At 40.5% G+C, this 26,176-nt stretch overlaps 1 protein-coding gene across 1 annotated transcript in view; it reads left to right on the plus strand.

Annotated features, from left to right (window-relative positions):
• The window catches only part of MICAL3 (microtubule associated monooxygenase, calponin and LIM domain containing 3), a 246,450-nt gene that overhangs the window by 193,476 nt on the left and 26,798 nt on the right, over nt 1–26,176 (plus strand). Inside the window, exons 31-36 of the mRNA XM_069094298.1 lie at nt 7,113–7,226; nt 10,298–10,444; nt 12,021–12,103; nt 13,183–15,046; nt 15,339–15,433; nt 23,930–23,980. Coding sequence (XP_068950399.1) covers nt 7,113–7,226; nt 10,298–10,444; nt 12,021–12,103; nt 13,183–15,046; nt 15,339–15,433; nt 23,930–23,980 — 2,354 coding nt within the window. The remainder of the gene's footprint in view (nt 1–7,112; nt 7,227–10,297; nt 10,445–12,020; nt 12,104–13,182; nt 15,047–15,338; nt 15,434–23,929; nt 23,981–26,176) is intronic.

Consider the following 26,176-nt stretch of genomic DNA (forward strand, 5'->3'; position numbering starts at 1 on the left):
ATGGTACAAAAGGGGGGGGGGGAGTGACCATTATTCTTGTTCAGTCCCTTTCTACTTCTGCAGGAGTGAGGTGGAAGGGGGAGGCAGAGGGTACTCATCAGTTTTTTAGGTAATCTCTAAACATTAATTGGACTCTAAGTGAGAGATCTTTGTCCAGTGATTATTGAATCAATATATTAGAAGAACTGAACCACATCAGTATTGACATTTGTGAAATCAGTTCAACCAGAAGACAAAATGTATTTGCAGCTTAAAGGAAAGAATGAATGGCTTACAGTTTCACCTTAGACAAACAAAATTGTATTACATTGTGTTCCCAAAGGCTATAAGAAAGATCCTTTCATTAGACCTTCATTGTCTCATCTTGCAGTGTTTGTGCTATGGAAGATGAAGAGGGGAGGCAGGGCAAATTATAAGAAGAACTTGAATAAAATCCAAACCACATCAATATATGGTTTCAATTCGATTTAATAAACATTTATTAATTACCTACTCTGCATAAGACAAGGAGCTCACATTCTGCCAGAGAGGGATGATATCCAGAATGTGAGCAGGGAATATGACAGGGAAAATTAAGAAAGCACGAATCACGGTGGTGGGATAGTAGAATGGGACATCAGGGTAAGAGCATGGTTCTTAGGTGTCACAGAAGAGGCAACCCATGAAATTGAGGCTTGGAGGAAAAAATGAAGGCCTAGGAGACAACTTAATGTGAAGAAACAGGGACAAGAAATGAAGTTGACCAGTTGGCTTGAACATTGAGTTTGTAAAGGGGGGTAGTATGAAAGTCAGATTAGAGTAGAAAGTGGGAACGAGCTTGTAAAGAAACTTAAATGTCAGGAGTTTACATTTTATCCTAAATATAGGCAAAGAAAGAACCACTGAAGGGTTTTTTTTTTTTTTGTGCAGGAGAATGCTATGTATCTTGGAAAAATTATTTTGGTCCTTGTGTGGAGGATGGATCAGAAGGGGGAGACTAGAGACAAAGAAGCCCAGTTAACAGACTTTTGGTCGTCTGGAGGAGAGGTATTGAGGGCCAGAATTAGGATGGTACCTGTGTAAGTGGAGAAAACAGTACATAAGAATGCTAGGGATTTTTTTGATACTTGGTCACTTCATTAGGAAGTTAGACACAAGCAGGAATGCCAAAAAAGTACATAGGAGAATATAGTTTAAGAAATGAAAGAAGCTAAAAGTCTGTAGACTTAGAAACCTCATGCCTATATTTCATGAATAGCTTCAAGCACAGAGAAGATGCTATATGTGGAGAATACCAGACATTGTTACCAACAACTATATATAATTCTCTGGCTTAACAGAAAATTACTAGCTGGTATTATGGAAATTATTTCAGAATAATCAAGTATCTGTGTGTAGTCAGACCATCAACAAGTTAGAACAAAGTTAAAAATCAACATCAGATTAAAAGAAAGGAGAATGTGACAATTACAACCTAATTGCACATGATAGCATTAACCAAAAAAAAAAAATGGGTTGTAAAAAAAAGGCAAAGATCTGTTTCCATCGCCCCATGACAGTGAGACCATCGCATTTGGACTTGAGTTTCCCCGTGAAGAAGAAGTGACAATGAGGTCCATGTCTGTTGGACCAAAGTGTACCCTGCTGACCTCTGTGCTGGAGGTGACCCGATATTAAGAGGTGCCATTTTACAGGATCTCTCATGGAAAGGATGATGGCAAAAGGAAGAGAAAAAATAACAGATGTTATTGTTACATCCCCACCATTATCGAGGAAACCAATCATTCCCATCCTAATCTTTCTAATCTTAATGGGTCTTTTTTGTTTATTTTCTTGATGCCTCTTAACACCCACAGTTATTCCCTACAGAGAACTGTCTCTTGTAACAAAGAAAAATAGTTAAATAACACCAACCAACACAACAGCCTTGTCTGTCAGCTTACCCGACATTTGGCATCTGTAATGCTCCTTCCTCTTCGCCAAGAGAAAAGAAAGGATTCCATCACCTGTCCTCTGGAACTGATATTGGTCATTGCATTTACTCGGAATACAGCTGCTGTTTAGCGTTTTGCATTGACATTATTGTAGCCATTGTGTATATTGTTCAGGAAAACTCAGCCATGCTGCTCCACTATGTATCATAAAAGTCTCCCCCTGTTCCTCTGAATTCCCAATAATTGTTATTTCTGACGTTCCGTTATATTAAGGTGCCATAGTTTGTTCAGTCTTCCCCCATTGTTCAGTTGTTTTTTTTTGGGGGGGGGTGTTAATTATTTGATTCGAAGCACAAGACAGTCTTTTAAGTTCTACTTCTAAAAGGAGTCTCGTGCATATGTTAAATAGCTACATGGCACAGTGAAGAGAGCTCCAGGCTTAGAGTCTGGGAAGACCAGAGTTCAAATCTGGCCTTAGATACTTAATAGTCCAGTGACCTGGGGCAAGTCACTAAACTTGTTTGTCTCAGTTTCCCCATATGTACAATGGGGATTATAATAGTACCCACCTGCCAGAGTTGTTGTGAGGATCAAATAATAAACTGTAAAGCACTTGGGACATGGGCACATAGTAAATGCTGTATAAATGTTAGCTATCATCATCATTATTATACAATGATAAATGCAGCCGCAGAGATGAAGAGTTGTAGCAACAACCCTCTGATTATTCATGTCAGAAAAGACGTGAAATGGCAATACGTATGATTGCCCAAGATGTAAACCACTGCCAGAGAGAATATTCCAGAATGAGCCCTAATACAATAGAGATTCCTTATAAAGGATATTGATATTGTGCCAATTGCATCAATCCCTAGAATATTAACAAAGCCTCTTCCATATGAGTTATGAATATTCAAAACAGAAAACTGATAATCCATAGAGGAAAATTAAATGGACGAAAAATACCTGTTGTCTAGTATAATCGTTAGAAAGTCAGGCCACTACGTTATCTGGGACATCAACAACAAATGAATGCATTGAGTCAGAATTACCCAGGAGAGGGGTGCTAGGTGGTGCAGTGAATAGAGCACCAGCCCTGGAATCAGGAGAAGCTGAGTTCAAATTTGACCTCAGACACTTAACACTTACTAACCGTGTGACCTTAGGCAAGTCACTTAACCCCAATTGCCCTGCCTTCCCCCCTCCAAAAAGAAAAAAAAAAGAATTACCCAGGAGAAGGGGAGCAGAACAGATTGCACTGAAGAAATTATACATTTCTTTTCATGTCCCAAGGGAGCATAAAAGCCTGGCTTTCTCACCTAAATACTCTCCCATTGTATGGTTACAAATCTTAGAACACCATGCTCTCTGAAGACTCAAATGACAGATGACCGAAAGTTTTCAAAGAAGAGATGGACTCAAGCAGTCTACAGGCTACAGTCTGTTTCCCGTGATGACCTACATGTAAGAACTATCTTAACAAAGGTATCATTCACAGTATCTGATCAGAAAATGACATAGACTTGTCATGTAACAAGATGAAAAGCCTCAGTTCTACACCGGTGCCCACAAAACACAAAGACCTAGAGAGAAGCATTCAGCACATGGAGCAATCACCAAAAGTAAAGCAATATGCTTTAAAGCAATCTGTATTTTCTGCTTATTACTTATCTTATGCAAGATGACCATGGTTGGATCTCAGAGTGTTTATCTGCATTTATTGAATCAGCCAACATTTATTAAGCCCCTATTGTGTGCTAGGCACTGTGAAGAAATGACGTGGCCTCTGGCCTCAAAGAGTTTATTATCTAGTAGCAGAGACAGGGGCAGCTACAGGTGCTGCAGTAAATAGACTGCTGGTCTGCAAGTCTTCATGATTTCAAATGCAGCCTTGGACACTTACTAGCTGTGCGATCCTGGGTGAGCCTCAGTTTCCCCATCTGTAAAATGAGCTGGAAAAGGAAATAGCAAACCATTCCAGTATCTTTGCCAAGAAAAGTCCAAGTGAGGGTCACAAAAATTGGACAAAACTAAAAAACGACTCAACAACAACAGCTATGTACCAGCCTTTACAAATATTACTTCATCCTTCCCAATAACTTAGATGCTATATTATTATCCCAAATGAGGTCACGAAAAGTCAGACATGACTGAAATGACTAAATAACAGCAAGCAGAGATAAGGCATGTTCAGAAATGAAATAAACATAGAGTACATTACACATTGTTGAAAACTAAAATAATTTTTTTGAAATATGTATTACACAAAGTGATTATGACAAGTGATAGGAGAATTCATGTAAGGGAGGGGTAAATAACAACTTTTTTCCTACGAGGGCTTCCCTCATCTCCTCCTACAGTGAAGCATTTGAGCTTCATAATACAGAAAGGTATTCTGATCCAGGAGAAAGGACGTTCTAGGTATAAAAAGCAGAAGCATGGACTGTAGTTGAGGGATTGTGAGTAATACATTTTGGTTCAAGCATACTGTGTGGAGGAGATAACAGTAGTTTAGGGCCCTCTAATAGAGGCCTTAAGTGCCAGACTAAGCTGTTTAGACATGATTTCTTAGGCAGTGGGAGTTATTGGAGGTTTATGGACAAGAATGAGATATGAAAGTGGCAGGAAGATAAATCTTACAGTGATGTGAAGGATGGATTGGATTTGGGAAAGCAAAGAGAGCTGGGGATGGGTTGGGTAAAAACAATTTAGAGGCTATTTTGATGGTCCAGACAAGAGTTAATAATGAAGACCTGACCTAGAAGGTAGCAGTGGCTACAGTAGATTTTGCTGAGATGAAATTAGTAGGACTTAGAAACTTGATTGGGTAGTGGAAGCCTGGGTTCGAGATAATAAGATTTAGATATTTCAAGCATGCAGTGCATAATGGGTAATTAGGTAATTTCTGCTAGGTGGTTGGAATTGTGAATTAGGAGCCTTCATGTAGAGGTTGGGTCTAGAGATAAGGTTGAAACTGTGGTAATGAATGAGGTTGCTAAGGAAGTTACTGCCAAGGATAGAACCATGTATTTTAAGAAAGGAGGAGAAAAAGGATTCATCAAGGAAACAGATAAGTAGAGGAAAATGAAATGAAAATTTAAAAAGTGGAAAGGAAAGGGGCCTAATAGTACCATATCTCAAATTATACTTTCATGAAGTAATTCTCACAGCAGTTTGGTACTGGTTAAAAAATAGAGAGATTGACTGTAAAATAGATTAGGTACGTGATATACAAACAAACCTAGGAACCTAGAACTCAGTAAAGACTCACTATTTGATAGAAACTCCTGGAAAAATTGGACAGCAACATGGCAGAAACTCGGTTTAGAGCAACACCTCACACCCTGTATCAAGATATAAGCTTATTATATCCCGTTATAAGAAAATTATAAAAATGGAAAAATTAGTTTTCCAGGTTTAAGGGTAAGAGAAATTTGTAACCAAAGAAGGGGCAGAACAGATTGCAGAAGGTAAAATCGACAGTTTGGATTACATAAAATTAAAAAGAGTTTGCACAAACAAATCTAACAGCTAAGTTTAAAGGACAAATAGTTTTCTGACTGAGTTTACAGAGGTGGGGCATAGAATCTTTGTAGCAAGTTTCTCTGCTAAAGGTCTCATTTCCAGGATGTATAAGGAACTGGTTCAAATTTATGTGAGTTAAGAGCTAGTCATCAATTGATCCAGAAATGAACAAAGTTCTCATGACAAGAAACCAAAACTATTTATAGTTATATGGAAAAGTGCTCCAAATCAGTAATAACCAGAGAAAAGAACATGAAAACAATTCTGAAATTCCACTTCATGCCTTTGAGTTTGGCAAAGATGGCAGAAGAAGAAAGTGCCGAATGTTGGAAGAGACACAAAAATAACAGTCGCGCTAATGTATTTGTTAATGGTTCCATCTGTCCTGGAAAGCAATTTGGAATCATGCACACAGAAAAAGCAGTGTGTGCCCTTTGACCCAACTATACCATGCCTGTGCCTATGCCCGAAAGAAGTGAGAGGAGGGAAAGATCCTCTGTGTACAAGAATATTTATAGTTGCTCCTTTTGTGGTGGCAAAAAAAAAAAAAGCTGACAACTAAGGGGTACTTATCAGATATGGAATGGGTACTATAAGAAATGAGGGGAAATGAGGTAGGAGAAAGAAAATCATGCACTATAATGGAAACCCAAAGGGGATAGAGAATACCCAGAAGGGTTTATAATCATCTAATAGCAGTGGTTAGGCATGTATACAAATATAACTTTTCATATCTCATAATGAATATGAAATAGAGTATATTGCATAAAAGAGCTATATCCACAGGGTCAATAAAAGGGGACAAGGCCTAAGGAAAGGTCATTCACCGGATTTATAAATTAGGTGGTTATTGGTGGAGAATAAGTGAGTAAGCAATAAGGAAATGGAGTGGAGTAGAGGACACTTTTTCAACTAATTAAGCAGTAAATGAAGAGATACAGGGAGGTAGTTAGAATCAAAAGAAGGGTTTTTTGTTTCAAATAGGGAAGTTCAGTGTATGTAAATGGATAGGGTAATTTAACCTGGAAAAAATGAGGGTGACTAATGCCTTGTCTCATATTTGTAGTACTTAAAAGGTCTTGTTTTATCCAAAATATGGACTTTGTATTAATTACCACCACCACCCTTCTCCTTTGACCCTTTCCTTTTTAAGAGTGTTGCTCTAAATCCCTTAAACAAAGCTATTGCCTCTGCTACAAGGATCTGGTAGAAGTTAGACCAACTATTCAGAGCCTTCATGGAGTCTGATTACTGATTCTTTCCACAGTAATACAGTAGATACAGGAATAGGGCTAAAGTGAATGTTAAACTGAGCAGAGCAAAAGCTCAGTTCTTCCAGAATAAAGATGCTGTTTCTCTTGGTCCCTGCCCTTTCAACCTACATTGAGCTTTGGGCCTTTGTAGATCTCAAGAGAAGAAAAGAAAGATGATGTTGGCCCACGTAGGTCTTGAGCTTGTCTCTGCCTTTCACATCACTCTAGAATTTTGCTTGACCTTGGTCCGGATCTGATCCAAATATCAATCATATTCAGATCCTCCTGCCCCCCACTGTCAAGCCTCAGCTGTACACGGAGAACTTCCCCATCCCATAATTTACCTGGAGTAACTACCACTTCTTTCCCGGCTCTGGAAACAGTCAGTCTCTTTCCTTCTCTTAACCTTTCTGTATTGCAGCCCCATTTGATGAAAATTATCTGGAGGAAGATGTGGACACTGAGCCTGCGGAGATAGAGGGAGAGGCAGCAGAGGATGGGGACACTGGAGATACTGGGGCTGAACTGGATGATGGTAAGGGGCAATGCCAGAGAAGAGGAAGTCAAATTGTAGCAAATCCCAAATTGTGTGTGGGAACACTGTGATTGGTGATTGGGAACGAATTAAAAAATAAAAGCAGACAACCTAAGACTCTGCCAAACCAGAAAGTGACTCACCAGGTCACAGAAGAAAATAAATAGAAAGCACAGGACAAATATCAGGTCTCTTACTTCCGTCCTGTCTCAGCTGATGATAAGGAATGTTCCCTAGTGTATACACCTGCAAAGTGAAGCTTATTAGAAATTCACTGGGATTACCATGTTGGGGTTTAAGGACATGATCTTCTTTGACTTTATACAAGACTCCCCAGATCAGAAGTGTCAAACACATAGCCCAAACCAGATTAAAGTGTAATTGGGAAAAATTTAACAAAATAAATAAAAATACAATAATATAATAATAATAACAATAATAATAATTTTAAAATACAATAATAAAAATACCTAGATAGCATTGCAGTTTAAAACTAATCAACGTGCATCTAGCAGGGATCCTTATATACAAATGAGTGACCCCCATTTCTGGTTGCTCTAGACTAGAAGATTATTTCCCCCAGAAATACTCTGGGAACCAGGAATAGGAAAAATATAACCAAGTTCTATTCAACAAGAATTTCTTATTAATCAGCAGTTATGTACAAGGTTCTAGAGATGTAAAGAAAAGCAAACCAGCCCCTACTTCCATAGAGCCTACCTTCACTGGGGTCTTGGCAAAGTGAATACATAGCAGGAGGGAGGGGACACTGCCATTTGCAAGAGTCAGGATCTCTGTGTAAGAGGCAGCACCTAAGCCAAGCCTTAAAGCTAGGACAACCTCTGCAGAGGCACAGAGGAAGGAAGTACAGCAGATGATGCCTTGGAGGAAAGGAAGAAAGAAGAACTGGGCGTATGTGGCATAGGGCACAGGGAGCAGTGGAGGCCTGGGGGGAGTGTAAAGGTAAAGAAGCCCTGGCCCAGAGACCACAGGGGATAATGTCTAAACATTGAAAAGGGAGTCTAAGCAACTGAATCATGGGCTCTGCAGGGGCACAGTGTTATTTCTTTTCATTTGTGACTTCTAATGGCATTACTATTCCTCAATTTTTAAAAAATCAAATATTGAGCCTGTAAACTGGTATCAGTATATGGGGCAGCTAGGTAACACAGTGGATGGAGCCCCAGGTCATGAGTCAGGAAGACTTTTCTTGAGTTCAAATTTGACCTCAAGCAGTTACTAGCTGTGTGACCCAGGGCAAGTCACCTTACCCTGTTTGCCTCAGTTTCCTCATCTGTGAAATGAATTGGAAATGAAAATGGCAAACCACTCTAGTATCTTTGCCAAGAAAACCCCAAAAGGGGTCACAGAGAGTTGGACACAACTGAAAAACGACAAACTAGATAAAATGCTTTGAAATGTGAAGGGCATGGGGCAGCTAGGTGGTGCAGGGAATAGAGCACCAGCCCTGGAGGACCTGAGTTCAAATCCAGCCTCAGACACTTAGCACTTACTAGCTGGGTGACCTCAGGCAAGTCACTTAACCCCAAGTGCCCCTCCTTCCCCCCTCCAAAAAGCAAAAAAAAAAAAAAAGTGAAGGGCACTATTCACCCATTGTTTTTAGAAGGAAAATCAAGACTACCAGGAGGCAATACCTATTATTAGGGAAGAGAAAGGGCTCCAAAGAGGTAGAAAAAGATGCCACAAGGTTTAATGGCTGGAACTGTAATTGGTTTATGTAAATAGATTCACTTCAACAAGCATTTATTAAGCACCTTAAGAATGTACATAAGGAAGCAAAAGATAATCCCTGCTCTGGAGGGGCTGCTTTCTAATGAGGGAGATAGCAGGGGTATACAACTTTGTACAATCAAGAAAAGGATGGGCTAAATTGGAGAGAATCCGAGGGACTAAGATTAAGAAGAATAGGAAACGCCTCTTGCAGAAATCAACCCTTCAGCAGAGACTTGAAGAAAGCCAGCGAAATGAGTCAGAAGTGAAGAGGGAGAGAGGACACCCAGGGAGAGTCAGAAGATGGCAGCGGCTTATTCTAGGAACTGCAAAGAGCCCTGTGCCTCTGGACTGAAGAGTACATTGGGGTGCAGAGTGAGTGTAATGGGTGAGAAGACTGGAAGTGTAGGAAGAGGCCAGGTTTCCAATGACTCTCATTGTCAGGGAGTCTTCAGAGAGTCAGAAGGTTTAAAAGACAGGGCTGACCAAGTGAGAAGGAAGGAAGCAGGTAGAAGTGAGCCATGGCCTTTGAGCCATGAGTTTGGAAGGGGGCAGACATACAGATCACTAGTGCCAGGGTGTTTGTGAACCTAAAAGCCCTCATAGAATCCTGATGGGACCAGACTGAGGGACTTCCACAGAATTCCAAGAAGCAGAGGACCATGCACCCGAAAATTTTACCTGTGAGTTATTAGTTCCAGAGACTGTGATTCATGCTAAATTGGACAATTGCTAGCATTTATATAATATTTTAAAGTTTGCAAAGCACTTTCCATATATTATCTCATTGATCCCTGTAACAACCCTATGAAATAGGTACTGTTATCATCCTAAAAGAATACCAGTGTTGGTAGTGGACATTTCCCGGAAAATTTAAAAATGGGTATCACCCAAAGAACAGTGGTGAGTATAACCAGAGTAAGGTACTCCATTAAAGCAATGTGTGTTCAGAAAATATGGTGGACCAGTTCCATGGCAAGGGTGGGGGAAAGCTGAAGTCCTCTACAGGTATTCTTCTGATGATTATAGAAAAAGAGGAAGAGGCATGCTGAGGAGACCCTCTTTTACAGATGAAGAAACAAGGGTTGAGAGAGGTCAAGTGATTTGCCCAGGGTCACAGAGCTAGAAAGCATCTGAGATAAGATTTGAACTCAGGTCTCCCAGGCTCAGAGTCCATCACTGCATCTCTCATACTACCTACCTGAATGTGATTAATGAAGATTAGAATATTTCCCCTGGAGCCTGATAGGGATTGCTACGACCTGAGAAGGTAGAAGACTTGGAAAGAGAAAACAATAGAGATTTGTATCTAGAACACTTTGCTGGCTTCCTTCTTGCAGATCAGCGCTGGTCTGATGACATCCCATCTGATGCTGAAGTTGAGTTGGGTACACAGTTCCAGGAAGCAGTAAAAAGAGAGCTGAAGCTTGAGGTGTCAGAGAAGGAAGAGGAGCAGCCAGCCTCCCCACCACACCAGCAAGGAGAAGGTAACCTTCTAACAAGAGAAATTACTTCATTCCAGTGAGTGACTATCTGGATGGGAATTGTGGGGATCCTCTAGGAAAAAACGATTCAGGGACTCTGCCAGGTTCTCTGAATAGATCATATCCAGGGGAGTTTGGGAAATAGATCTAGAAACAGCTGGTATGGAGGGAAAAGTGAGTCTGGTTTGGCTGCCCTCCCACCTCCTGTCAGTCATACTATCTGTCCATCCCTTCCTCCTCAAAATTCTCTCATCCCTAGGTTTTCAACAACTGTTCTGGTCCTCCTCCTTACCAATCTGACAACCCCTTCTTTTTCTTATTTGCTAGATCATCACCTGTAACATGACTATTAACTATAGATGTAGCCAAAAGATCTCTCCTAGACCCTCTTTTCTCTGTTCTATACTCTATCTCACGTTGGTTCCCAAAGGCTTAATTGCCATCTCTGTGCAGATTATCTCCCAGATCTATGTTTCCAGCCCCAACCTCTCCCTAGAGCTTTAGGCCCCTTTCACCAACTACCCATAGGACATTCCAAAATGAATGACCCATAGATACCTCCAACTCAACATATCCAACATATCATTGTCATTTTCTCTAAACCTTTTCCAAATTTCCTTGTTTCTTTTGAGGGCTTCTATGCTTTTCCAGTCTTCCAGGTTCTCAACTTTGTCATTACCCTCAATTCTTCATTCCCCCTCCCTGTCCAAGATTTTGCCAAATCTTGCAGTTTATATTTATGTAAACTTTTTATATTTATATAACAGATATTTATATATCTGTAGCATCTCTCATAGCCAACCCCTTCTTTCTATTCATACAGTCACCACCTGACTTCAGGCCATCATTACTTCCCATCTAGGCCACTAAAACAGGCCTCCTAATTGGTCTCCCTGCCTCAAGTGTTTCCTTCCTCTGCCCTCCACAACTATCCCCTGTGCTTGGAATGCTCTGCCCCCTTCTTCCTCATAGTTTCCCTGGCTTCTTTCAAGACTCAGCTTAAATCCCACCTTCTGCAGGAGACCTTTCCCAGTCCCCCAGACTAATGTTTTCCCTTTTCATTTTTTCCTTCTCATCTAACCTATATATATGTATTTTTTTTTTTTAAACAATAGGGGTTAAGTAACTTGCTCAAGGTTACATGGCCAGTTATTTCTAGGTATGGTGCTAAGTATCTGAGCCCAGATTTGATCCAGGTCATTCCAACACTGGAGCGGGTGCTCTTACTCGCTGAGCCACCTGGCCGCCCCTAAGCAATTGGGGTTAAGTAACTTGCTCAAGGTTACACGGCCAGGTGTTTCTGGGTGGGTAATAAGTGTTGGAGCCCGGATTCGATCCCCAGGTCTTCCCGACACTGGAGCCAGTGCTCTTACTCACTGTGTTACCTGGCCGCCCCTAACATCTATATTTTTAATAAATGTATGGGAGAACATGGGCAAGAACAGTATAGGGCAGGTGGTCATAGATAAGTTACAATTGTATTATAAGACAGGATGCCCCATCCACATTAAATCACAGATTCATTTGAGCTATCATCCTTTACCAGCATAACTGACTGTCGTTTTTTTTTTTTCCAAAGGTCCCTCTCCACATTCTAGCCCTAGCAAGTCTCCTCTAGAAAGTACTGGTCTACCCTCCCCTATTAGCAGAGTCAAAGCAGAGGTAAGCTTTCATGGATTTTTTGGGCCCAGATTCATTGTGAGAAAGCAAGGTGTTCCTAGAATTACTAGCGGCAACTTTCATCTTTCCCAGGGAACTGTCTCTGTCAAAGAAAGAGGTACTCTCAACTTGTTGTCACCCTAAGGAAATGCAGACTCTGTTCTCCCTAACAGAATTGCCAAAGATTTAACAGAAATTACAGGTGTATTTTGACCAAATCACTTTAATTGGAAAAGTAGCATAATGTAAGACAAAGGTCAATGATGGACCAGAGTTCTACTAAATCTTAATGATTTGCTTCTTCAGAAAGCAAATTTAATACCTCAGTTTTTTCTCACTATGAAATATATATATATATACCTCATATATACACAAACACACCCCTCACATGGTATAATATGAGGATAAACAAAAGAACATCTGTAAAAAGCTTTGAGCTCCTAGAAAAGTCATTTTGAAAAATAAAAAGAATGGTATATTTAAACAAATATGAAAGCACAAGTATTAATTGTTAATTCTGTTGACAGTTGTGGGACTCATATCACTACTATGCATAGCTATGTGCCTTAAATCTTTGGAATTTTGTTAGATGTAAAATGAGTTCCAGTTTGTACGTCCTTTTTTGCCAGTAGAAACTGAATTAAGAAATTAAATCATTTAGAGGGAATCTAAAATGAATTTGAGGTGCCTGAGTGCATTAAAATGCTTGAAAACTCAACATGTAAATTCTGCAAACAACATACTGAGTCAATAAATTACAGAATTTAAGAAAGCTCTTCATAATGAATAGTATGGGAGGGAGTTTTAAAAAAAATACACCTCTTAGAAAGGAATCTTTTCTTTTTCTTTTTGGAGGGGGGAAGGCAGGGCAATTGGAGTTAAGTGACTTGCCCAGAGTCACACAGCTAGTAAGTGTTAAGTATCTGAGGCCGAATTTGAACTCAAGTCCTACTGACTCCAGGGCCAGTGCTCTATTCACTGCTCCACCTAGCCGCCCCAGAAAGAAATCTTTAAAGGGACAGACAACATTAAGGAAAATGACTCATCCTAAATAATTTCTACTTATTTGCTTCTTTTTGTAGGACATCCAAGTCCCCTTCTCTTCAGTTTTCAATAAAGAGAAGTCTCCAGAGGAGCCCCTTTTCCCAGATATATTCCTCATCAAAGAAAAGCCAGAAGTTGAAATCCCCGATGACCAGAAGGTTCTAAGCACTCCTGCAACACTGTCTCCTATCCGATCCCAGCCAGCAGCACTGCCAGAAGCCATCGTGACCACTTCCCCAGTTGTGTCCCGACCCGTGTCTCCTTCAGTGGCTTCTACTTCACCTTCCACACAACTTCCCATCTGCTCTCAGCCCCAGCCTTCCTCTGAAACATCCATTCCATCCCCCACAGAGTCTCCTATATGTTTTCAACCCAGTCCCATAATAACATCCACTCCTTTGGTCTCCCTCACCCGTAAAGATCAAGATGATATAGTGGAAAAGCCGCGCAGCCCTGGTGCTGTAGATGAAGCCATAAAACGGAGTGACCTCGTGGAGGAGTTTTGGTTAAAGAGCGCTGAAATACGCAGGAGCCTTGGGCTCACCCCAGTGGACAGGAAAAAGAGCAGTGAACCGAGTTTCACTTTGCCCAGCCTGGAGTCTGTATCCCTAAAGTCATATCCAACCAAGAAGGTGTCTCAAGATGAAGAAATTCATCTTCTAAAACCCCAGCCTTCTCCTAGAAGGCCAGGAATACCAAAGTTAGATAGTGATCAGCCATCACTGCTCACTCCTAAATCACCCTCTGAGAAAGAACTGAAAAGCTTAATCCATGATGAGAGGAAAGACTTGTCCAGCAGCTCTGGCCTGGGTCTTCATGGGAGCTCCTCCAACATGAGGACCTTGGCCAGTCAGAGCTTTAATACCTCTGACTCAACCATGCTCACACCACCTTCAAGCCCTCCTCCTCCCCCACCGCCAGATGAGAAACCAGCAACTCTTCGAAGAAAGAAACAGGCTTCCTGGCAGAATGAAACTGAGCCCAAGTCCTCACAGACCACTTCTTCCATATCCCTTGTTCGGCCCCACCAAGAACCATCCCAGCCATCCAGAGAAGAGGTGCGGAAGTCATTTGTGGAAAGTGTTGATGAGATTCCATTTGCTGATGATGTGGAGGACACATATGATGAGAAGACAGAAGATACGAGCTTCCAGGAAAAGTTCTTCACCCCACCCAGCTGCTGGCCCTCCTCAGAAAAGACTCTCTACCTACCCTTGGCCAAAGAGAATGGCCGGTTGCCTGCTTTGGAAGGTGAGTCCCAACAAGAAAAGAGGGGGCTGCCTGTGGTGTCTCCAGAAGCCAAGGAACTGGCCAAAGAGCGGATGAGAGCCAGAGAGAAATCTGTGAAGAGCCAGGCATTGCGAGATGCCATGGCCAAGCAGTTAAAAAAGATGAAAGAGATGGAGATGGCAACATCCACTGCAGCTGGAACCTCTAGGGTCTCAAACAAAGCAGCTTCCTTGCCTTCCAAAACGAGAGAGCCACTGGTCTCAGAACCCCTGAAGCAGTCAGCTCTCAGAAGGTCTGAGGTGCCCACCCTAAAGCATGAAGCAACCAGTGAGGAATTCTTTTCCCCTCCATCTGATTCAGGAGGCCCTGATGGCTCTGTCACATCCTCTGAAGGCTCTAGTGGAAAAAGCAAGAAAAGATCTTCACTCTTCTCCCCCCGAAAGAACAAGAAAGAGAAGAAATCCAAGAATGAGGGCCGGCCACTAGAAAAGCCCAGTGGGAGTGTCCTGGAGGAATCAGCTGCCAAACCTAAGTCTTTGTGGAAATCTGTATTCTCAGGGTATAAGAAGGACAAGAAGAAGAAGGTAGACAATAAATCCTGCCCCAGCACTCCATCCAGTGGTGCCACAGTGGACTCTGGGAAGCGTAAGATGTCTCCTATGGTCAGAACAGGTATGATAATAGAGACCTCCACGGGTATCAACATAGGACCTTGTTATGATTACACTTTGCATGTCTTTAAATCTGCTCCCACCCTCCCATATCTTTATTTGCAATGAATGAGACATAGAGGAAGGGAACCATTATATTTAGACTACTTATGTTGTTTTTGTTTGGAGGGGTTGACTTTATTTCTTGACAAAGAATAGTAGCCAAGTTATCAGGGTCCATTATATGGAGAGAGACGTGCTGACAATGTATAAGATTTAAGTCACTTTTTTAACCTGCTTTCTTCTTGTCTTAGAGCTGCAACTACGTCGACACTTGAGTTTCTCAGAGGACTCTGATCTCTCCAGTGATGATATCCTGGAGAGGTCCTCCCAAAAGTCCAAGAGAGAGGTAGGCATAAACAAATGAGCATTAATGGTGTTAGAAAGGACAGAAGGTTTCCAAAGTCTCCTACTAAACTCACTGTTTATGATTGGTGGGGAGGAAAGGAATGTTTTCTAAGACACAGAAAAACCTATGACCAATTGTTGGGTTTCTGCTCAAGAAAGCCAGTTACTTCTGTTGTTCTTGGATGAAGGAGCTGTTGTCTCTGTGGAAAGACACACTTGAACTGAGTCTAGTCTTGAAAAATAGATCTTTCTGAAGTGCTTCTGATGAACAGTTTGAGGGTATAAATTTTTATGATGAATTTCTGGATATTCATAACATGAAAAGGGCCCAGTGCCAAATTGGTGATGACATTGCAGTTGGGGGCCCCTTTGCTCCTAAAAGAACTCATCCTTCTGAAGCCTAAAGTGTAAGTGACTCCAAGAGAAAGGGGCGACTTAGGGACAGACTGGCCTTTGACATGAGTTGAAGGGTAATCATGACAAACAAAATTCATCAAGGGGAAACTACCTCAGTTTTTCATCTGATCTCTAGCAAGGTTTTAACCAGAATCACCTGGAGCTATGATTTTTTTAGTATCTGTATGGCATGATGTATGTAAGGACTCTTTCTCATGTAGGAGAAATTATAGCTGTTCTTGGACACATCCCCAGACTTTTTTTAGCCTGTGATCCCAAAAGTATCTGGTCTCCCACTTACATGGTAATTATAGAAACCAGAATATGTGTTTTCTCCTCTCTGTTCAAAAATTCTCTGTGGAAATCACATGTACAACTATCAGTTTTCATGGTGATAAAAGCACACTACACACTTCTTGAGCTGAAAGGACTGCCCTTAATGTGGGTACATTTTGTTGCAAAGGGATAAACAATAACTAAGTGTAGAACCTTGAGGATCGTCATTTCTGCTTGTTTTACATATCCTGCCATTGAGGGTGGGTTTTTCAAGAATAAGTAATCAAGTAATCAGTGGAATGATAAAAGTGGTTGACTCTGGAAATTTGGCTTGGCTACACTGTTTCTCCTGGGATCAGAAGATACAGTTAATCCCTCCTGGGAAGTAAAAGGGTTATGTCTTTGGAATAATGTACTTCTACCACCACCACCATCTTTCTTTGTACTATCTTTTGGTCCTCAAGATCCTTTGCAGGGCAGACTGTGGCAGTCAAAATGCAGAAGGGGGAGGGAGCAGAGATCAATGAAAGGGGAAAGAGGTGGGAACGGTCAACAGACCTGAAAAGAGCCTTCACACAGACACACTGACCCTAGCTCTGAACCCTGCCCCTGGGCAAGGGATATGAGGCCCTCAATAAACATCCTACATTGTCATCTGCTGGAAAAGTAGGAAAGCTCATCTTTGGAGAGATGAGCAATTTCTATTAACTCTTCACTTTCTTTTCACATTGAACTGAAACAACTTTCCCAAAGGGGGGTGGGGGGGGGGGGAAATACACACCATCTTCTCAAAGTTTCCTAAGTCATTTGACTTGGATTCTGCCTTCATCACAAACTCTCAGAGACAGACCAATCTGATAACTGATTAGAAGAGTCAGGGAGAGGGAAAGGAGAATAGGCCTGATGAGATGATGTGTAGGTCCATTTATCATAGACCACAGTTATAGTGTAGCAGGCACAAATAGTTAATGGTGGCCTCAAGCACCATTTGTAGTTCTGGCAATATCTCTTTAAGAAACATCCTAGATTGAACAAAAATTAGTCATTGAAATTGGATAATATTATTTCATCTTTTTCCCAAGTCTTTGCCAACTCTGCATCAATCAAGAACAAATATCTCTTCTTCAGACTCAACCCAGTCATGCCCAGGCCTGAGCCAGCAGAAAGCATAGAAGTTCAGATAGATAGCTACTCTGGACCTTTAGGCTCCCCAGTATAGGACATAGTAAATTTAATTCTTATCAAATATTCCCCATCTGGTTTCCTCAAGTCATAGCACTGATGTTAAACTATAATTACCTGTGGAACCTTACAAGAACCCCTGGGTTAGGACAGCTAGAAGAGCTGGCTAAGCAGCTTAGTCCATTAATCTGGGACAGCATCCAGACAACCGTCACCAGAATGGTGCACATCCTTAAGTTTATGCTATATAAGGAAGGTTTGAAGGAACTGGATTTGTTTAGCCTGGAGAAGAAGGGGCCAAGTATTTAAAGAGCTATGACTCAGAAGAGGAACTGGACTTGTTTTGTTTGAACCCAGAAGACAGAACAAGTAGTGACAGGTGCAAGTTACAAAGGAGAAAATACAGGCTTGAGGTAAGGAAAAAGGTCTGACGGTTAAAGCCCTTCCCAGAGTGTGATAGGATTTATCAGTCAAACAGTTAGCATTTAATAAACACTTAAGTGCAGACTTGATTTCATAGCGGCAGACACCAACCAAAAATGAAACAGTCGTTGTCTATGTGGAGTTTACATTTGTTAGAAAGAACATATGTATATCTAAGTCTATGTAAAATAATTCAAGGATCTGTGAGATTGTAGATTTATAAGTTCCCTTTAGTGAAGAAGGGCATAACCTATCCATATCTGCCCAAACCATGCAATTCTTTTCCATTTTCCTTGTCCTCCCATAAGTTTTCTAGAAACCAAAATTCTGGAGGCTTTCTTGCTTTCTCCTGACATCGCAAGGGTTTTCTATTTACCATCCTTCACCCTTGACATGTGACCAGCCTGTCTTTTCTTCCTATCTTACATTTCCTTGATGACGTCACTTATTCCTGTCCTTGCTCGTTGCTTATATGGTAGTCTTCTCACACCAACCATGCATCTCTCCATTACTTTCTATGTAATGTTCATTTTTAATTCTTCAGAAACTGTTGTATTTCACATCTTGCTTCCATGCAGAGCTACTGGGGGGTTTTTTAATTAATTGTTTATTAAATAAATTGGTGTTAAAAATATGAGCCATTGTTTCCCTTGGGAAGCTCAAAAGAGCTTTGCAGTTTTCCAAAGATAATCTAACTCACTCCTTCCTAATCAGTTCCTAGCCCAGCTAGTTTTCTATCAATGCTGTGTTCCAGACATACAGACTGATAGACAAGGACTACAAGTTGACTGTCCAAATGCATAGTGTAATCTGGGCAGTGAGCATTCTTTATCTCATTGGCCTTCCCAGTGTGGAGAGTCAGGTTAGATTCTTTTAAGTGGTTGCACATCTCTTTCCAGAAGTCTTGCCATGTTCCAGGACTTTATACAGCCCACATAGCAACATCTGGAGAACCTTGCCATCCACAGAGATTTCCTCTTCAACCTGGACTCTGCATGGCAAACACCTTTGGCAAGCAAACTTCTTTGTCTTGCATAATGTTTATGGTCCCAAGGTATTGAAATAGGGTTATTTCTGTTGTCATGTGTTAGGAAGCAGCTAAGTTACACCATGGATAAAACACTGGGCCTGGAGTCAGACCTTTGCTAGCAGCGTCAGACCCCTGTTAGCTTGTGACCTGGGCAAATCACTTAACAGATGTCTGCCTCAATCTCCTCAGCTATAAAGTAGAGGTGATAAGGGTGCCCACCTCTCAGTGGACTAAGTGACATAATATTTGTAAAGTGCTTTGTAAACCTGAAAGCACTAGAGAAGCTCTAGCTATTTTTGCTGTCTTTTTTTGAAATCTTGAATTATTTCGATATACAGATAAGAGACACCTTCTTGGTTTTAAGATGGCATTTTGCTCTACCAAATCAAATGCTTTTTCATTGCTATAATCATATATTCACAGTGGAATTTTATATTCCCTATATCCTTCTATAAACTGAAAAATAGTAAAGATGAAAGCAATTGCTGAATAGCATTTTTGCCTTTACATCTCCAGTGCCTGGCATATAGAAGACACTTAATAAATGCTTGCAGATTGATTGATGTGAGTATATACAAAATAAATATGAGATTATTTCAGTGGGGTGAGGCCTAGGAGCTAGGAGGCTCAGGCTAAGCAGGCAGCTTCCCTGGGCTTCACCTTCCTCATCATAGAGTCAGAGTGTTGTGAATGACCTCCAAGGCTCCTTCTACCCCTGAATCTGTGATCCTGTGATCTGTTGTCAATCAACCTACTTGTTTCCTACACCTTGAAAACAGAGATTATAGTTAATTTTCTATGTGTATCTCCAGTGCTTTGCATATAACAATATGCAAATTAATAATTGCTTTTTCATTCATGCATTATCTGCTTTATGAGATAATATCACTTATAATTGCCCATTATCCTTTGTAAGATTTTACAAACAAGTTTATATTCTGAATCAAAAGTGTCAAACACCACCACACTCCTGGAATAAGGCCTGAACCAGATTAAAATGCAATTGGGAAACATTTAACAGAATTTTTAAAATACAGTAGAACATGGATAATTTTAACATCTAAGTTAAATCATCTAAGTTAATATGCAGCCTGTGGGATCCTTACATACAGTTTAGTGGCTGTGCTCTAAACTGTTGTCTTTGGCTGCCATCTTCTTAACTTGGCAAGTAAGTCAAATGTTTGATAACTAAGGCACTCTTTGTGTACTTTTTACATTTTGTTGTGGTTGTAGGGAGGTCTAAAATTATTATGATCCGTAATGATATCATTTATATCGTCCATTTCCGATTTTTATTGCTAATTACTGAAGTAGTTCAACATTGTGTTGTTTCTTTTTTGCACCATATATTTTCTCATTATTGTTTTTTGCTTTTGTTTACTAATTCTTTTTCCTTTTTTTTTTTTTTTTAGCAATTGGGGTTAAGTAACTTGCTCAAGGTTACATGGCCAGTTATTTTGTGTGGGTGTCAAATATCTGAGGCCGGAACCGATCCCGGGTCTCCCGACGCTGGGGCCGGCGCTCTTACTCACTGCACCACCTGGCTGCCCCTTGTTTACTAATTCTGATTGTAATATAATTCGAATGTATTATTAATTCGGATCTTTGCCTTGGAAAATTGATGGTCTGACTGTACAGAGACAGCTCATTTAAGGGTAATTCCTACATCAATTACAAATCTTTATGTGCTGAGTGAGCAGGGACTTGAAACAAGAAGACCAATTAGGAGGTTATTGTAGTAGTCCAAAAGAGAGATGATAGCCCGAACTTGGTAGATAGAAAGTCTCTTGAGCAAAAGTGAGATGACCACTTAGTATAAAAATACAATTGAGACTAGGTGTTGTAGGAGGCCTCTTTCAACTTGGAGATTCTGTTTGATGAGATGGAATACCTTGCAGGGGGGCTTATGAAAAGTATCTTGTCATGCTTCAAAACTGTTTCTGTTTCACCATCAGTCCTGCCTGAGCTTGGTAGTGGTCAAACCACATGGCAGGCCTTCCATTCGTCATTCCTTGTGCTGTCGAATGATCTTTCTTATTAACTGAAAGGCCTGCAAGAAAATTAGTCAGCCCTGGCAGATTGGTTGAGATGCTTTTGCCAAAGCCAGCACTGGAACAACACTAGCCATTTACTGAGGCATCTCTAAGAGCCTGGCAAACATTAGGGGCAAAAGGGATTTCCTTTCTTCCCCATGACTCAGATGGACACAGGAACCGCAGTCATAGAATGGGCAAGCATCTGAGAGATCATCTAGTATCCTAAGTCTCATAGTTTTAAAGCTAAAAGGAATACTAAAATGAGGAAACAGACCCAGAGAGGTTAGGTGATTTGCCTGAGGTAACACAATTAATTATTGATAACTCCAGGACAAGAACCAGGTCTCTGCGCTCCCGGGACTCTTTTTTTTATTTTTTTGTTTGTTTAGTATTTTATTTTTTTCCCCAGTTACATGTAAAAACAATTTTTAACATTTGTCTTTAAAATTTTGAGTTCTAAATTCTCTCCCTTCCTCTTTCCCCACCCACCTCATTGAGAAGGCAAGCAATTCAATATAGATTATACATGTGTAGTCTTGCAAAACATATCCATGTTGTGAAAGAAAAAATAGACAAAGAAAGTTTAAAAAAAAAAAAGTATGCTTCAGTTTGTATTCAGATAACATCAGTTCTTTTTCTCACTCTTTATACTGCACTAGACTGGTGCAATTTCTAAGAGTAGAAAATAGGACATTAAGGTTAATGTAACATCAGCTACATCTCTAAATCACAATTTTCTTTGTGTTTTCCTGATCAAGTTTTAAATATGCTGTAATCAAGATACTTAAGCTGTCTGATCACTATGATCATATAACTAAAAACCGAATGTTTCTTCCAACACTACCTCCATTTTGCTATCAGGATTAGCAGATGAAAGGGAGAGCTAGGAACCCTTATTTAATACTAGACAAAGGCAGGAATAATAGGAAAGCAGTATGGAAAGTATCCTGGATTTGGAGTCCAAGGATTTAATTCAAGATGTAGCTTGCCTTATTTCTACCCATATGACATTGGGCAAATCACTTTACTTCTTTGTTACTTCATCTTTAAAATGAGATGGTTAGACTAGATAATTTCTAAAGGCCTTTCCATCTTTAAATCCCATTATTCTAAGGTACAGTGACATGATTACTAATTCCGCTGTGATCTGGTGTTTAAAATAAGTAAATGAATGACTAAACAAATAAATAACTGGATAAAGAAATGGATGGATGGTTGGATGGATGGATGGATGGATGGATAGATGGATGGATGGATGGATGAGAACCACTGGTATTCAAGTCATTCAGTCATAGATTTTAAGCTAGAAGGAATCTGAGAGGCCATCTAGTACAACTCCCTTCATTTTTCACATGAGGAACTGAGGCTTAGAGAATTTAAACTACTTACCTGAAGTCACAGGGATACTAAATAAGTCACAAAGCTAGGGTGTGAACCAAAGTAGACTGACACCAAATCCAGCACTCATTCCTCTGTGCATCCTTAGAATCACAGGACTTAGATTTGGTCTTAGTTCTTATAGTTGTACAACTCTGGGAAAATAATATCATTTCTCTAAGCTATAAAATGGGCACAGCAATATTTGCACTACATACCTCACCGGATTGCCTTCCCAGAGGGTGATTTTTATATTCAGTGTCAAGATTCAAACCTGGTGGGTCCGCACTCCAAAACCTATAGTTTATGAGCAGCCCCTGGCAAACTTACCTTTAATTGTGAGCCAGTAAACACAGCTGAATGCAAAGGCCTGTACTAAAATAGCTTAAGAACAATGTCAACAAAATATTCACCCTCTCCTTCTAATAAGCCCTGGGCACAAATACACAGAATGGGAAGAGTAGAGGATACATGTAGGGAACACATAGCTAGGTCGACTCGTGTATCTGATGCTACAGGGCATCAGTGTCCTTTCTCTTCTTGTGGTATCCTCATTCTGCTTCCCCCTCACTGCAGCATCTCTGCAGGATGGGACATTCGGCTAGATTCCTGGGCTTGGTCCTCTTCATAATTCCTCTCCCAACTGTCAGGGCTAATGCTTCCCTGAATCCATGGTTGACTCTCCTCTGCTTCCCAGCTTTGCACTCCTCCAAACATCTTCCTGTCTTTAATACTGCCTATTTATGTCTATCTAGAGAGTGTATCTCTGTTCTCGGCTTCTAACTGTTTAACTCTGAACTGCCTCCTGCTAAATGCAGTGTCTCAGTCTACAAGGCTATTTCCTGCCTCAAATTCCAGAACTATTTCAAGATTGGCAGACTTCTTAAGGGTCTCCATGGAGTGACCAATCTTTATTCAGCAAGTCGCTTCCCTTCCAGTTCAAAGGATTTTTTCATACTTTGGAAATGGATGTCAGGATATATAGACACTTCATATTAATACTTCTTTACCTCTCTTAATGGCTTCTTACTTGATTACCTCAGTTAGGTCTCAGGGGAAACCAAATGCCCCTCAGTACATGAAGAAAATGCTTTAGAAGCTTTAAAACACTATACATATGATGATTATTGTCATTGTTATTACGTTAATAATAATTGACAGTGAGAAGGATGTTAAATATGAAATAACTTCTATCAGATCTGAAATTCTCTTAACAGGTGAAGCCTGTGGGGAAACTGTTCAGGTTCCCTCTCAGCTCTCTACTGTACTTCCTCTACATCCATAGGACAATAACTTTTGGTATTCTGGAGAAAAGAAACTTTTGTCAAATTCAGCTGCTTTAGTGAATATTCCTAAGCATACCTGTTGTCATATATGTCATGACTAATGTAGATAATCCAGCATATACAGATATTGGGTGGAAGAGAAAGTATTTTTACATAGAGCTACTTTAAAGAGAATGTTCTGAAAAAAGAGCTGTATTGTGGTTGGGGTAGTAAGGTGAAAGGGAAAATCCTGTGACAAAGCTAGAGATGACTGCGATGCTGCTGCTAGAGGCTTTGGAACAGATGGCATCCTAGGTTCTTGCATACTCCACCACACCAAGTTCATCATCCATGGAGTCTTATGTAACATTTTTAAAAATTAATTTTAGTCCTGTGTATGTTTTAAGCATCTAACTGATTTTGCTCCATTTCTGTGTGTTCTTTTAAAATTAATTTATTTTTAATTATTGTCATTGTTACTGTTTTGTTTGTTTTCTGTACCCAAACTAAAGTCGATTTATGTACCACACGTCTTGGCATTCAAGAGATCGTATTCATCAAAGGTAGTATGTCCATTCCCATCGGCTGGCCGTTGCATGCGTCTTTGTTATTAACCAGCCCAGCCCACTAGGCCTGACTCTGCAACCACATCCTCACTAACCCTGACCATACATGCATGGAATTTTAGCCATCAAAGGCAGCAGAATTTCCTTTAGATGTGTCATTAAAAAAAAAAAAAGTAGCATCCTGCCATTTGGCTGATTAAAATGCATGTGATTATTTAGCTCCAAGGCTCATAGAGGGAAATGTAGCTCTCAGTGCAGAGCTCTGCAAAGGCATCAGCCGTGACTGATAGCCTTCAGCTCAGTGATTTTAAACCCATTGTGAATTGACAAGACACAGGCTATTTCAGAGGACTATATAATTGATGGCATTACCTAAATGCTACCTAATATCAATCCTGTAGAGAAGAGAACATATAACTGATATTATAATTTTTGTTTCTTGAATTTAGAAGTTCCTTTTCTTCTCTTTCCCTCTCTTTTTGCTTTCTGAAAATGTAATGAGGAGAGCATTCTATATAAAATTCTAACTTCCATTGTACCAGTTTGGTTCACTTTCCTTATATACTTGTTGAAGGGTTTATTCAAACTATCTTTGACTAACCCTAATGACCTACATCTATAGACCAACATTATCATTTCCACCAGTGTAGTTGTTTTAGGATTAAGGAATTGCCCTTTCCCATTTCTCATCCCCTCTGATAGCCCTTTGGTGACCATACAACATAAAGCAGCTTCAGACTGGGGCCTCTGTGTAAACTTGAAACTTAACCCAAAACCACTCTAGTTCCTTCTTGAAACCATAATTGACTGCACTTTGTGGAAAGTTTGAACTTGACTAGTATTTTCCCAAATTTAAAATAAATCCACCCAGTACTTTTGTTCAGTCAAGTCTGACTCTTTTTGACCCCATTTGGGGTTTTCTTGGCAAAGATACTGGACTGGTTTGCCATTTCCTTCTCCAGCTATTTTACAGATGAGGAAACTGAGGGAAACAGGATTAAGTGACTCACCCAGGGTCACACAGCTAGTGAGTATCTAAGGTCAGATTTAAACTCGAAAAGATGAGCTTTCCTGACCCCAGACCCAGCACTCTATCCTCTGCACAACCTTCCTGCCTGCACAGTACTACTCACATCAAAAATGAATCTCCTTGGGGTGGCCAGGTAGCACAGTGAGTAAGAGCACCGGCCCCAGAGTCGGAATGACCTGGGATCGAATCCGGGCTCTGATACTTAGCACCACACCCAGAAATAACTGGCCGTGTAAGCTTGAGCAAGTTACTTAACCCCAATTGCTTTAAAAAAAAAAAATGAATCTCCTTAAAACAGACTTGAAAAGATTATTCATCTTGTGCAGTTGGGTTTTGAAACCAGATAGTAAAGATTATCAATGAAAGGATGCATGGATAGGGAGCCAGCATCAGTCAGGAAGACCTGAGTGAACAAGTCCCATTTCTGACACATTCTGGCTGCATGATCCTGCAAATTACTGAACCTCTCTCTAGTCAGCCAGCTCCCTAACATATGTTGCAGAGTGGATACCAGTCGCTTTTGGTAAGGGGAGTTTCCTTATGGGGTAAATGAAATCACAGGTCTGATCCAAAAAAAGATGAGGATACAGTTTTTCTTTCATATCTTCTCTGTACTTCCTAGACAGGAAGTTTCTACACATGCCAGATTTTGTGTGTATCTAGATATGGATACATGCACATGTGCACACATACACGTATACATACACATATGCCTATTCATATATATCTGCATACGTGTGTGTATGTATGTGCAAGGCTACATTTAAAGAATTCCTTAAGATGTGTAGACATGCAAGTAGGCTTCTCCTTTAGGAAGATATGTCCCTTTAATTCACCTGTGACCAATTCCCTCTTTGTTCACTGTCCTTATCACATAGTAAAAAACGTATCATCTACAAATCGTCAAGAGCCTTGCAGCAACTGGAACAGGAGGAAAATTTTATTTACAAATTTACACCACACCTGCCTTCTCTTTGTATCAGAAAGCATCGCTCCCTGTACTATGAGCCTGTGTGGAAAGACAATTGTTCATCTGTCTATGTTCCAAGAAGGAAAGACTCTATCCTTAGGGATGGGGTCTCCCCCTCCTCTCCTCAGCTGTCTGCCTACCTTACCTATCCCGGGCCTATGTTCATCTGGTAGAAAAACCTCTTCCATTTCCT

The sequence above is a fragment of the Petaurus breviceps genome, unplaced genomic scaffold (genome assembly GCF_028583685.1).
Source record: "Petaurus breviceps papuanus isolate PSGF00001 unplaced genomic scaffold, PetGlider_PUasm1.0 216, whole genome shotgun sequence".
In the NCBI taxonomy this organism is placed as follows: domain Eukaryota; kingdom Metazoa; phylum Chordata; class Mammalia; order Diprotodontia; family Petauridae; genus Petaurus; species Petaurus breviceps.